General features: G+C 39.7%; 1 protein-coding gene across 1 annotated transcript in view; it reads right to left on the bottom strand.

The window, feature by feature from the left end:
• Window positions 1-14,194, bottom strand: part of eif2ak3 (eukaryotic translation initiation factor 2-alpha kinase 3) — a 34,070-nt gene extending 19,876 nt beyond the window's left edge. The window contains exon 1 of the mRNA XM_053502700.1: window positions 13,736-14,194. Within this exon, the coding sequence (XP_053358675.1) occupies window positions 13,736-13,998 (263 nt within the window). The 5' untranslated portion in view covers window positions 13,999-14,194. The remainder of the gene's footprint in view (window positions 1-13,735) is intronic.
• Window positions 14,195-14,990: the final 796 nt, after the last annotated feature.

The raw sequence follows: 14,990 nt of genomic DNA on the forward strand, positions 1-14,990 counted from the left end.
AAATTATGAACATTTAAAATGAACAACTGTTGTAAATCTGTCCAATTCATTTCACTTTGATGCACCTTCTTTAGCTTTTAAAACATTGATGATAAAAACAGGAGAAATAATGGGTTTCTGAAACGAAACAGCTAATTATGATTTAGTGTAATAAACAATGAATTTTCAATAACACTGAACTATTATTTTCTTTCCTTTTTCAGTCATTTGGATAAAGATTCTGTTGAATCTATGAAAAAGGACAGTGCCTCGTGTTCGTGTTCCTCTCAGGAAAACTTCAAGTTGAAATGAGACAAATGATTTGTCCAGAAAACAAAACTCTAAATTCACCTCATACACCACCATACATCATCTGACATAACATTTTAAACTCACAACATCTGCTTGTAAGTGTAAGGGAAGAGTAAACAGAAAATGTTCATCATGGTGCAGGGAGAGTTTGAGGGGGAGAAGGGAGGAGGGCTTTGAAATCCACTCGGAGAGAGAGTTACACTCCGCGGCAAAGAGTCCGACGATAACGGCACCTGGCTTCCTGTGGTTTAGTCCTCTCTAATACTGCAGGCTAAGACTGTTTGTTTTATCTCCTCTTCCAATGGGATGCAAGAGTGTAAAACGCTTCAGCTCATCACTCCTGATTGGCTGGCAGTGCCCTCCAAAAATATTTGGACTGATTGGTTGTTGCTAAGCAGTGGGTGTTGGTGGGATGAATGAAGACGCTGCACTGGCTACACCCTTCAGTGATTGAGTGTCACAGAGTTTCTTAGCACGCACGTGAGTGCGGGAGAGAGAGAGAGAGAGAGTTAAAAACAGAAAACAAGAAAAAAGAAAAAAAAGGAAAGAAGAAATGAAAAAAATCATTTTAAATAAAAAGGAAAATACATAAAAAATAAAAAAGAGGAAATGGGAAAATATAAAACGAATGGGGAAAAAGGAAAATAAAAAGAGGAAAGATTCAAGGAAAGGGAAGAAGATTCTTATAGAATTGAATAATATTTTACAGAAAAAGGAAAAAGAGGAACAAATACAAGAGTTTTTAATTATGTGAATTTTTAACAGAAAAAAGTTACAAACTTTCGACTAACTTTTTAAAGGCAATGCTTAAGTTTTCTAACCAAACCAAAAAAAAAAAATCAAATACATTTTTTTAAATTCCAATAGACACCTGCCAAACCTGAATTCAACATCTTGAAAGGTTTATAAGCAGTGAGAAGTCATGTGCTTAAAAAAAACAGAAGTCATAATCGCCTTTACATTTTTAAACTCACAGAATGTGCTCTTTGCCTTCTGATCCTCGAGTATTCATCATTCCTCTAATAATATCATAGGGCTTCTCAAACCCAAACACTTTCAGGAGGACCCCACACTCACACACACTCACTCACACCCCTGACAAAAAGAGACCTTACCAAAGCAAAAAACCCAGCTGCCCAAACTCACACAGTATCTGAGGTGTTTAAACCAATCGCTGATGTGCTCTCCTGCTGAACAACCAATCCTGACCTGCCTGCGTAACAGGATGTCCAATCAGAACGCAGAGTCAGGAAAAAGAACAGCCAATGAATAGAGAGCGCTCACTGTAACCATGCAACAGCGAGCGGCAACTGCCGTCCCACTGCGAGTTGTCAAGTACCACACACACACCCACACACAAGACACAGACACACACGGAGCAGAATGAACATCCAGCAGCAGTGGGAGCACGTGGGGAAGTTGTGGATGTAAAGCCACACCCCTGCAGAGCCGCAGCACGGTTCAGACGTCTCCAGAGAGATGAAGTGGGTGCATCAAAATTTGGGGCACAGAATCCTAAAGATCTCTCAGACCGCAAGGAAACCTAACAGACGCAAAAGTACATAGAGCACAGAACCCAAAACTATTCAAACAGGTAGTGTTGCATCCGTACACTACACTGCTTCTTTCTCAGAGGTCATGTAAATATTATGCCTTGACCTATATTATCCAGAGGATGTTTAAAAGATAAACACTGTATCCATTCACGTGGCTTTGGTGCATCAAAGAGTAAGAGCTAAGCTTGATTCGGGATGTGACTAAATTGAAAATATACTGTAGATGTGTTAGGCAATACAGATAAAACCAAAAGCCAAAGAGCATCAGTAATGCTGCTGATCGCATCAAGTACTCGGCTGTCAGACGTGGTTGTGTAAAAATAAATGAGATTTTGTGCTCATCAAGTTTTACTGCATGTATTGATTAGAATGTGCAGCTGATACGCGTCCAAACACAGCTCCTCTTGTTGAAGTTCAGGTCACGTACAAACACTAAACCACACCCATACTGGGAGTTCTCACCATCTGCAAGACGCGCATACACACACACGCAATCTCATTAACCTGACCATGTGGTCGTCAGTACTCGGACACACGCCCCAATATACAATATAATGAGAGCATTTTTAAATCGTGTTACAAAGTTTTATTTCTGTTGTACTCCTGTAATGAGCTACAAAAGGACATAATAATGGAAAACTTTCAAAGCCATCATCAACTTTCTCCTCATCGATCAACCCCAATCATGATCATCATGTCGTTTCACTCATCCCTGCTTCTCTCTCTCTCTCTCTCTGTGTGTCAAAACTCACAGGCGCTGAAATCAAAACTCCATGCCATGCCGCTCTGCTCCTCTCATTGGTCAAGGCTTGGCCTTGATCTGGGCAGCTGATTTGTTGTTGCTAAGCAGTAAGAAACCTCAACGTAGGAGAGAGAGCTCTGGGTCCTAGCGCTCGCAACTTTCCATCGCGATGTCTTTTCTTTTTTTTTTTTTTTTTTTTTCACAGGTTTTAAGATCTGCCCCAGACCGTCTCTCCCCATTTTCTCATCCCCTTCTCCCCACCTTTCTCATGCTCTCCACCCACTGCAGCACTGCAGCAGGGCGGGTCCTCCGCAAGATGTCTCAAGTAGTGCTTATGAAATGATCAATAAACAAATAAGAGAACTTTGAACACATGTTATATATTCTACAGGCTCTGATGAAGCTCCTGAATAGCAAAACAAACTCCTGGAGTAGTGTGAGTGAGGAACGCTGGCACGGAGCAAGCTCACAGAAACGAGGGAAAATAATGAATCGGAACACTCGAGTAGAATTAACACACTTATATAACACAGTCTGTGACTGTTTCTGTGACTCAGGTACAGCCTAGGTGCAGATTAACATCTTTATTACAGCTCTTTTAAATGAGCAAAATATTACTACTGTGCGAGGAAAAAAAAACTAAAGGAGCAACACTTTAGATGTGTGGATTTCCGAAAGAAGTTCAAATTGCCGTCATGAGCAGTGTTAACTCCGTGTGCAATACAAATCCACCACACTGGTAAAGCTGAGAGAAGTCCTGTGTTGCTCAGGATTTACACCCAGCCAGGGACTCCTTTCACTTTAATTGCACGGAATCTTTCAGCACTAGATTTCTTTTACCAACAATACCAAACAATAGTGTTTGAGTACCAGTACTCAAACACCAGAGCTTCAGTCTTTAAATGTCTACGAGAGTATTGTCACCATATACTGAAGTCACGTGGCTTCAGTCGTCCCTGCACTCTAAAAAATGCTGGGTTGTTTTTGTAAACACATTGTTGGGTTGTTCATGCTGGGTCAAAATTCTGGGTTATTTCGGGTACTTTAAACACATTGTTGGGTTGCTCTACTGTATGTTGGGTCAAATGAAATGTAGTGGGTCATATACAAATGAACACCTGATTGGGTTATTTTGACCCAACAACTGGTTTATTTTTTCATTCTCTGGTTTCTCCAAACAGCAGCCTGCAAAATGTTTGAAATATTACTGTTATTGTGTCACAAAGTATAGTTTTAAGAGTTGTTTAAGCGAGAATGTACACTACCGTTCAAAAGTTTGGGGTCACTTACAAATTTCTTTGTTTTTGTTAAGTGATTTATTTTCTACAACAATACTGAGAATTTCAAAACTATAAAATAACACATATGGTAATTACGTAACAACAAGAAAAACAACAGTTAGTTGTTATTTTAAGACACAGAGGTCAGCCTTTCTGTAATAGTTCTTGCAAGAACAGTATTGTCAAGTGCATTTGCAAAATCCGTCCAGCACCATAATGAAACTGGCTCTCATGAAGGCCATCCCAGGAGGGCGAGACCAAAACCTACCTCTGCTGCAGACGAGAAGTTCCTTTAGAGTTATCAGCCTGAAAAATGACCAATTAACAGCACCTCAGATTAGAGGCGTCTTTACAGAGCATAAGTAGCAGACACATCTCACCATTAACTGTTCAAAGGAGATTAATGCATTTTTTGGACGCCTTCAGCATTCCTCTACAAATGTAGAAAAAAATAAAAATCAGGAACGATCATGGACTTAGAAAGTGACCTCAAACTTTTAAACAGTAGTGTACGTGTGTACAGCTCAAAACCTCCATCGGTTATTGACGATAGCATCTATTTAAAACATTGAAAAAGGGAGCGTTCTTGTATTAAATCTAGATGGAGCGTCGTATCCCGTTATCCCTCACACGTTAAATAGTGAGGTATTTATCAGAAATATGCACTAAATTCATGTTCACATTATGTATTTTTGTGTATTGCCAAGAGAAAAAAACTTTTGCATTAAATACATATGTAGCTGTACGTCCTTAACAAAAATGCTTGACAGAAATATTAGTTTTATTGCAACACTAAGTAATGGTGTGTAAGCTACAGATGAGGACCAACATGATGGGAATGATATCTGCAAAATATGGAGATGACTGGAGCATTGTTCCATGTTTTGTGAATTGGGGATGAGACTAGAGGAACCTAACAGACCTTTCCCATTGATGGAGGCCGTTGATGTTGGTTTTAAAGGGGTTTTTTTTATCTTTGATGTTAACTACACAAAGCAGTGTCTTCACACATGGGAGTTTCTCCAGAATGTTGTAGATTGACGGAAACAAGTACTCATCTGTTACATTTCTGAGGACAAGTTTTTTCACCCCATAGTTAATTTAAAAAAGTTTTATTGTTTTTGTTTGTCATTTTGAAGGAAATAAGATAGTAATAGGTAAATAACTAATAGTTAAAATATTCAGATGGGGAATGTTTGATGTCGTGTGGGCATTATAAGATTTGTATTGAAGATTTCTGTATAAAAAGTGTTTAATTTTGATTAAATGCAAAAAAAAAAATTTTTTAATCAGATTTACAGGGGCCTCTTGTTTTTATTGTTTTACAGAGTATTTATGTTACATTTATTTTATATTTAACAAATGGTCACCGTAGGATTATATGATTTTTTTCTGACATTTTTGTCAAAATTTAGTTATTCACATTTTCTTATTCTGTGACAATCTAATTACATTATATGAAGTAGGGTACATTTTGCATTTTTTTTTTTTTTTTTTTTTTTGGAAAAAAAAAATCTAATGGAATGTGTCAACCCAGCAAGAGTGTTAATTTTATCCACTGGTTGGGTCAAATAAAATAACCCAGCACTTTAACATTTAACCCAGCTAGAGTGTCAATTAAACCCACTGGTTGGGTCAGATAAGCAACCCAGAATTCTGGGATAAATGGTTAAACCCAGCACTTGGGTCAAAACAACCCAGCGCGTGTTCGGTCCAATAGTGACCCAGCGGCTGGGTTATGGTTGGGTTGTTTTTTTAGCACAGCAGTTTTTAGAGTGTAAATCTAGCATTATCGATAAGTTTATTATTATTATTTTTTTTTGAGCTATTACAGTTTCATTATTTCCATCACTTTAATAATAAGTGGGGAAATAAAACAAACATTCACATCCTCTAGTGATGCATCACAGACTTCTCACAGAATCACCCACTTTCTAGAACCATTACCACAAAAGAAGCTGTCGGTTATAAAAGAAACAACTTACTAAATAAAATAGGCTCGTGTGGCATGCTGCCATTCAGTATGTGATGTCTGTAAATTTATTACCGCACCAGAGCAATATCACATCCTACCGCATCGCTATCAATTTATTTGCATTGCGGACATATAAATAATAAAACATGCACATGGTCTCGTTTTCTGCACCTCTTACTCTCTCTCACTCACTCTCTCCCTCTTTCTCTGCACCCAACTCAAATTCTGAGCACTTTCTTCTTCCAGCTTTCTAATTGGCTAACAAGTTCTCAAGCTTGAGGCTTGTGGTTGGCTGTTGCTAAGCAGTAGGCAGCTGGAGCTAGACGTCTGCCATGGTTTGTGCCAGCCAGGCAGGCAGGAGAGAGAGAGCTGTAACAGCAAAGTGTGTGTGCACGTGTGCGTGTGTGTGTGTCAGATAGGGCACCTCAAGTGTTACTTCTACAAAAGGTCTCCCAGGAATTGCCACTAGTCCAAAAATACACTCAATCAGGTCAAGCTGAGCTACGTACTTGGATCAGCATAGATCATGTGTGTGCGTGCACACACATATTAATGTGTTTAAAATAACATTTTTAAAAAATCTAAAAAGGGTAATGATTTACTATTATTTATTACAGTCATAAGAAGTGATCTTTATTTTAATACATAACCGAATAAAAACATTTTTTAGCCAATACATTACATCTGTATCATCTGATACCTCAAGGAAAATAGATTTCTCACTAGCAGTTTCTTCTGGGACTTAAACTAAATAAATAAATAAATAAATAAATAAACAACCAGCAGCCTCAATTCCGCACACAATGTCCTGTGTTTGATGCCACACACACTCTCACAGAGTCCCAAGTTTTTCTAGCAGAGCCTGAACAAAGAAAAGGAACACGGAGTAAGCAAAGCTCAGGAGCTTGAAATCCTACACACACTGTGTACACCAGTGTACTGCGTGTTCTGGAGTAAAGCCGTACAAGTGGGCAGCCAGCACCTGCACAAAACCGCTCGTGTACAACCTTGCTGTTCCTTATTCAGCACGAGTTAATGATTAACAGAGATGTGATTATTAACCGGGTCCCGACATTCATATTTATTCATTTTCTCTCTGGGCTTTACACATTTTTAAGAAGAATGTTCTTTTCTAGAAATTAGATACACCCACAAGCTGTGCGGGTACATCTAGTCGTAACATAAAAAAAACATGTTTAAATAAATAAAAACGTGATCCGCTTGTTGTCTGGGAGCACGGCACTGCCCGGGTTGTTGATCATCTCTGTTGAGGCTCACACGAGGGAAATTAGTGGTCTTTCCGTTCCCTCCACTACCGTCTGTTTGACTGATCTTTGCGCGGCTGCACTTTCTAAACCGTGATGATCATAATCATCTCGCAGACGCTGGACACAACGCACTGCTCTATTATATTTGCTTTTGTGGTATAGTACGCGCAGGTCTCTAGGGTTTCTGGGTTAGACTCCTGCTTGCCAGTCAGCCAGCCTGTGCATCGCTGAAACGGTCCCAGGAGAACACCATCCCCCAGTTAAGCTGTTCCATGTCTCGGGAAAGGCCTGCGGGTGTTGATTCCTAGGAACTAAAGCACAATAGACTGGCTTCTCCGTTTCGGATTCATATACAGTGTTAAAACCACAGACATCTATCTATGTACGTTTAATTTTTTTTATGCACATATGAACTGTTAATCAAATAATCACTCAGATCTGTATTCAATTTTACTCTACTGTATTAGGATCAGACGTCATTTTTTTATAGTGAAGTCATTTTTAATGCGTGATAATCTGAGCTGGAGGTTTGTAGGGGACTAATGAATTTGGAAAAATGCACAGCTCAGTGAGGAATTTGTGTAGAAGTGTGTGCCACATACAATATCGCACTGGCTTACACCGCTTACAAATACACACAGAAAAAAAAAAAAAAACTAAAAAAGACAAACCCAAGCATCTGGACTTTGTTTCTCATTGAAGGACATATTTTTACTAAACTACATGCAATATAATGTACAGGCTTACCTAATAATTTATTAATTTAATGAATTTATTCATTTTTCCTGCAAAATATTTATGTTTAAAAAGAAGCTAGAAAAACATAAATTATCATTTTAAATTTAAAATGATAGTTTTGGACATTACATAAAGCACTTTTAGGCAAATTGGATATTAAATCATCTAAATATAAATATGTCATGAAGTCTAAAATATCTCATAAAAGTGTATAATGATATCATCTAGCACAATATTGATCTACCATTCAGGCCTACCAGCAAGTCTTTACTAGGGACGGGTGATTTTATCTGCACAATACACAATATAACTACGTAAGAACGGTCCGATGCATTGTTAAAACCTGAAGTGATCTTAACTTTGCCAACTTTGTGGAAGAAATGTGGCTCAGGAAAAAAATATGGGCCATCACTTGAAGGTTTGATGAAGTTACACTGTTAAACATTAACGGCAAAAACTTACAGCTATGTTTAATAGTGACATTAACAGAATTTCCACATACACACAATACGTCCAAAGTAAGTGGGATCAAAAAGAAAAAAAAAAACTTGCTAAAAAGTTTTGAAGCAATGGAAATGTGGTCTGATGAGGTCAGATTGTCCCTGTTTCAGAGTGACTGGTACGGTAAGAAGGAAAGCGTATGTAACGATGCACTCATCATAATCCCCACTGTACAAGCCTGTGGAGACCGTGTTACGGTATGATCTGGGGTTGCTTCGGTTGGTCAGGTCCAGGATCAGCAACATCCCGTGACAATAAAATGAAATCAGCTGACGACCTGAAAGTACTGAATGACCAGTAATAATGGAGTTTTTTCCGCTCTGGTGGCACGGCCATTTAAAGCACTCAAATTGTGAAAGTGTGGATCTGGGAGCATAAGAAATTATTTTCAGACATGAACTGGCCAAAAACAAAGCCTAATAAGATTAAATACAATTTTAGATTGTGCAACATTTTGGCCAAGCAGTTTATGTGTACAAGTTTTTTTTTTTATTATGGTATGCAAAAGGCTTCGATGTCATGTACTTGTACAAATTTGTAACCAGGGCAAACTACTATTTCCTACAAATGATGGCACTTACTATTTTGGCAGTAAATTCGTTATTCTCGAAAAAGTAAATGGGGAGCACGTCCATCATGACAAAGTCAATATGGGATATTATTCCCAAATCTGAGTTTTTCCCAGTTTACAGTGACACTAAATTAACACTGCGCATGATAACCAGAAATAAACAGTCAAACTTTTTTTATTTTAAAAATAAGCTATACGTAATATACAAGTATGAGCTTTAGATAAATCAACGGTCAAATGCACTCAAGTTGAAAATATCATGATTCTGTCTGGCAAATAATCACTTACAGTAGGATGGAATGCGGTTTTAAATAAACTTGTTCATCTGACATTTTAAATTCGAGCAGTACAAATTCTATTTAAATATTTTGCTACGAGTACTCGGTGATGTGCCGATGTTACGAGAGCAGTAGGAAGTGAGGAGGGAATGAAGGAAGGAAGGAATTATTTTCCTACTGCTCTCCCTAGCTGGTACTAGTCACTTGATGAGATCAGACATATGTGTATTGACCACGACTAAAAAACAGGGTGAAAAAAACAAAAACTAAAAAAATATGAACAGAAATGCATACTATGACAAAATGTTCTCTTATTGCCCTGCACAAGCCAGCATATCCAGTAGAAACCTCAACCAGTGACCCAGTACCACAAGGATAAGTCTCAGGATTAAGTCAAAAGTGGCAATACTTCTAAAAGTCAATCTGTCTGACTAAACAAAACATTAAAAGGCAGATAGCAAAAAGACAGCGCTTATCAAATACGCAAGTTGATTTCCAAACTTTTCTCTTTGCGCCCAGCTTCAGAGCAAGCTTAGATACGCAGAGTGCATTTCTAGCCATGACAACCCTTTCTGCTCCTGAAGCACTGGTAAGGGCCTTTTCTCAGGGGACCAACAATGGCATCTTTGTGATTCCTGGGGTTTACTGATGCCCTTCTGATCAGAAGCTTAGCGACTCTACCATCGCTGATCAGCGACATAGTGCTGAATAGCTCCTGAATCGTTTTGTTTGAATTTGAGCATTGTTTGAAGGACAATACAAACTAAAGCATGCTCTTTGAAATCAAGTCGTCCTCCATCCTTCCTCCTACCATCTGCAGATCCGCTCCATACAGTTTTTATGAGCTGCAGATTCAGTGTTTCAGAGAGGGAAAATCGAGCCTGTAACTGTGTGTAGTTAAAGCTTTGAACATTAGCAGCAAGACCTTCTACACATTCACACTTTGCTGATTACATGGTTGGTATTGAAAAAAGATCATTAAGACTAGTTTAATACAACACAAGGACAATGTGCGCAAATTAAGTTCATACAAATAAAGCATAAAAAACAAATAGACACTGGTTTACAACTCCAAATACTGCAATAACTAAAGCTTGCTTTCACCATAAATGGAAACATTTATTACACATTAGAGAACCCCAAGTTTTTCATCTTGCAGTTAAGAGGTAATGTGACTACCCCTACATCACAGACATGCCCTTTTTTTTTTTTTAGCCCAAGAGGTCTTTCCAGGGTGGACAGTTAATGCTGAAAGAAATCAATCAGGTAAAGGTAAATTGCTTGTTTAAAGACCGCTGGAATTTATTGTGGTGCTCGGTCGCAAAAACCTTAATGTGATCAGAATAATTTGAAAGATAAAAACTCACAATTGTCAACAAAAGTTTTGTTATTAACTGAAATTTTAACTTACAGTTGTGAAATGTAAAGTCGTAATTGTGTAATATTGACTTGCCATTAGGTTGCATGGTAGGGTAGTGGTTAGCGTTGTGTCCTTATACCTCTAGGGTCAAGGGTTCGATTCCCTGATCCTGTCTGTGTGTGGAGTTTGCGTGTCCTCAGGGTACTCCAGTTTTCTCCCAGAGTCCGAAAACATGCAGATTAGGTTAACTGGCGTTCCCAAATTGCCCGTGTGTGTGTGTGTGTGTGTGTGTGTGTGTGTGTGTGTGTGTGTGTGTGTGTGGTGTGTGTGTGTGTGTGTGTGTGTGCGCGTGTGTGTGTGTGAGAATGAGTGCCCTGCATTTTATTGGCACCCTATGGTTGTACCCTGCCTCATGCCAAGTCTCCTGGGATGGACTTTAGGCGCTCCACAACCTACTAAATAATAAGCAACCCTCTACCAAACAAGCGGTATAGAAGATGAATGAATCAATGATTTGCCATTGTAAAGAATCAAAAAGCACTTACGTAAAAAATAACAAACATTTTAAGTCACAAGTAAAATAATTTGCATATTTGTGTAATTATTTTTCCAAACAATGGTGGAAAAGACAGTCCATAGATAAACTAGACTTTGCTTGTGGCTGTACAATGTTTTTCTTGTATGCTTTACAACAGTGTATACACCTATCAGCCATAGCATTTTGACCATCTGCCTAATATTAAGTATGTCTCCTGTTTTGCGACCATAACGGTGATGCCCTGTGTGTTTTGACACCTTTCTATCACAACTAGGATTAACCTCTTCATCAATTTGATCTATGCTAGTACTTATATTTAAAGGCCAGCCTTCACTAAACATGTGCATCAGTGAGCCTTGGCCATCCATGACCCTGTCTCCAGTTCACCGGTTTTTCTTCCTTGGATCACTTTTGGTATGTCTTGACCACTGCTTCGTCCACAATCTAGCCCTTGTCAAAGTCACTCAACTCCTTATTTTATTCCGCTTCCAACATATTAACTTTAGGGGGAAAAAAAATAAAAAAGGTTCACTTGCTGCTTCATATATCCCACTCACTTCCAGACGCCACTGTAACGAGATATTGTTTGTGATGGCTAGACAACTAAGTCAGAGCTACTCCAAAACTGCAGCTCTTGTGGAAGTTCCCTGGCTGCTGGTGCGAGGAAGGTGACCCAGCAAACATTGGTCCGACAGCGACGTCGTGTCCCTGGCCAAAAAAAAACGGTTGTGGTGGGACGGTGTTAATTGGTAAAAGATGCATTCAGATACGTTTTATACATGTCTACAGTTGTCTGGGGTTGCATGTGTAGCTGTAACTCCGACTTTTAGCTAAGTGTTGTTTAATATATACCATGCAAGCAAAAATGTGGACGATTGATGACCGTTTATGACAGCTGTTGTAAATCAGATGATGTCAAAATGTCCGTAAAACTTTCATCCTGGAACTATGTCTGCCCATGACGGGACGTGTCGGAGGACATCAACTTAAGGGTCATCCGACGTCCAAATGTTTGCTGGCCAAGGATCACTGATGCACGTGGGAGTGAAGGCTGGCCCGTGTAGTCGGACGCATTAGAAGTGCTAGTGTAGCTCTGAGGGAATGGTTGTGAGAGAAAGGTGTCACACAGGTCATTACTGTTTTGGTGGGAAAAGGGGGTGATACTTAATATTAGGCAGGTGGTCATAATATTATGGCCGACTTGTGTAAATGCTAAAGGAAAGAAAAGAAAACAAAGTTCTTCAACCCTTACAGGCGTTTTATTATCATCTTCATATTTTATAATGATTAATGAAACACAAGCCGTTGTGCTGGATAGTCAGCTGTGTCTGCTGCATGATGATGAAGTGAACACCACACCCTCTCTGTGCTCCAGTACCGAACCGAACCGAACTCATCAGAAACGAGACGTCACCTCCCGCTGCTCGGACATCCGTGTTCCGGTAAGAGCAAAGCAAGCGGAAGACGAGTGAAGGGGCGCGCGCGCAGCTGCACAAGTTCCGCACGTGTCAGGGGTGACGGGTGCAGATTTAGGAGGCGCCACACCCGCCTCACTGCGCGCTTTAACACCGGGGCAAAAACTTCCGCTTCAGTCACGAGTTACACACACACACACACACACACAACACACACAGCCTCGAGTCAATGCAGAAAAGCAGCTCTATACAGCTTTAGGTTATGCTTTGCTTTGACATGTATAACTGTTTTACATTAAAGAAGCACGAGGAAAAGAAAGTTAATCAAACAAATAACTTGCCCACGTGTTATCCAGCAGATCTCTAAACTCCGTTAATAGGTAAGTGCTGGCAGCATCCTAACTTACCTCACATGATTACTGATATTATTATTATTATTATTTTTATCAATAATTTTAGTAAGAAGAAGAAGAAGATGTAATATTCAAGCCATTGGGATTCCCTCAGAAAAAGACAGTGCGAGATCATAACCAATCCAAAATCCAATTCAGACATCAATACATTCAAAACAAACAAACAAAAACAAAAACCCACACTAAAGCAAATGATTCCGAAATCAGAAAGTTTTCCCCCTCAGTGACTGTAAGATCACCTAACATATGGTCTCTTAAACAGACACAGCATTAACAAATTGTTTTTTTTTTTATCCCTATTTATTTTTATAGCATCATGTTTAAGAGAGAGAGTCAACCCTGAATTTTACACGAAACAAACAAGAAGCTCTGACGCTGTTTACACAGGACTAACAGATCCTGTTTACTAATAATAACAACAACCACGTTAGCGCTATAAAGCACACATCTCCAGGCTCGTTTAAACTTCCAGGTTAGAGCTAAATTCAACCCTAATTAGATGTTCATCCGTTAATGACTCGAAACAGCGCAACATTGTGCTCCAGTGGAGTTAAGTTAAAGCTGTAGAGTAGTATTTCAGGCAGCGCAGTGAGAGAGAGAGAGAGTGTGTGTGTGTTTGTGTGTGTGTGTGTTGTGGCACTGAGGAGACACTGAGCTAATCTCAGAGAACATTACCTCAGCTCCTGCTCCTCACTAACTAACCTTAACTTCCGGGAAGTTCAACTCTGTTGTCGGTCTCGTTTCTGCACAACCACAAGATTCAGACTGACTGCATCTCTCATGGAACAGCGAGTCGTAATGTTTGTTACCTGCCGTGTTGGTGTAAGTTTGTGTCGTTATCTGCGGCAGGCTCCTCGCTGTCCCCAGCCGAGCTAATGTCGTCGTCCTCCACCGTGGCGTCCCCGATACTGCTCTCCAGCCCCCGGTCCATCACCGTGTCCGCTGTCTCCAGCTCTGTCCCGGACAGAGAGCTAAACTGCACAGCGCTCACACTCAAAGCTCTGAGCATCAACAGCAGCAGCAGCAGCACAAGGGATATGCCCACGTTGCCAAAGCGAAGCCCGCTTTCCATTGGGACAAGTGACACATCAGTACACAAGCAATCCCATAACCGAAAATGTGAAATAATAATAATAAAATAATACTCTAAAACACCTTTACAAAACAAAACAGACGACTATAAAGGCTTTCCAGTAACTATTTGGTCCCGTTTCTTGGCGTAAACAGACAAGTCGCCGAGGCACCATGTTATTGGCGTTCTACCTGCAGTCGGCGGTGCCTTAGTAACGCCCCGCCCACTCCGTATCCAAACAACGATTGGACACGCAAAATGGGCCGCTGAGCGTGAAGTTAAGTCTCTACGCTTCTATAGCTGCTCGCTTACGTCAATCCTCACGAGCGCACCTACTAATCAGAATTTGATTGGCTGACACAAATATCAGTTTCACAAAATATCCGCCCACCAAACAGACTTAATTATTGGTTGCTTTGCTGTCGATCAAACATACCTAGTCGGGTGTCCGTTATTAAACAGAGAGAAATGATTGGTTGGTCAAAATCGGTGCCTTTTCATTCGCTGTGAAAGGCACAAGGAAAGCTGATTGTGTCTCCCATCTGTCAATCACGTCGGTCGACCCAGCTATTTTAAAAAAGGGGGCGGACCTAAAGCTGCGGAGACGAAAGAGAAGAAAAGTACGAGGATGGAAAGAGCGACGTGGCCACTTGTTTACTGACAAAGTGTTTGACGTTTCCTTTTCCGGGTTTAATGAAAATAAAAGTCTATTGATGATTTTTGTACAACGAAGGAGGTTTAGAAACTAAGTAGAAATTTAAATGTCTACACAGCATGATTTAATGACTTTAGTTATATTTAACAGTTGTGATTTTATAACCAAACAGCATTGTGATTAATTATTTAACAAGTCTGAAATTAAAATGGTAAAATGAATAAGTTGTAATGCAGAGATCTTCAGCTCAACAGTCCTGGAGAGAGAGAGAGAGAGAGAGAGAGAGACCCCAACACAGTACAGCATGGTGATTCTTCTGCTTAACACAGCTGATTCA

This window comes from Clarias gariepinus, chromosome 8, assembly GCF_024256425.1.
Source record: "Clarias gariepinus isolate MV-2021 ecotype Netherlands chromosome 8, CGAR_prim_01v2, whole genome shotgun sequence".
Lineage (NCBI taxonomy): Eukaryota > Metazoa > Chordata > Actinopteri > Siluriformes > Clariidae > Clarias > Clarias gariepinus.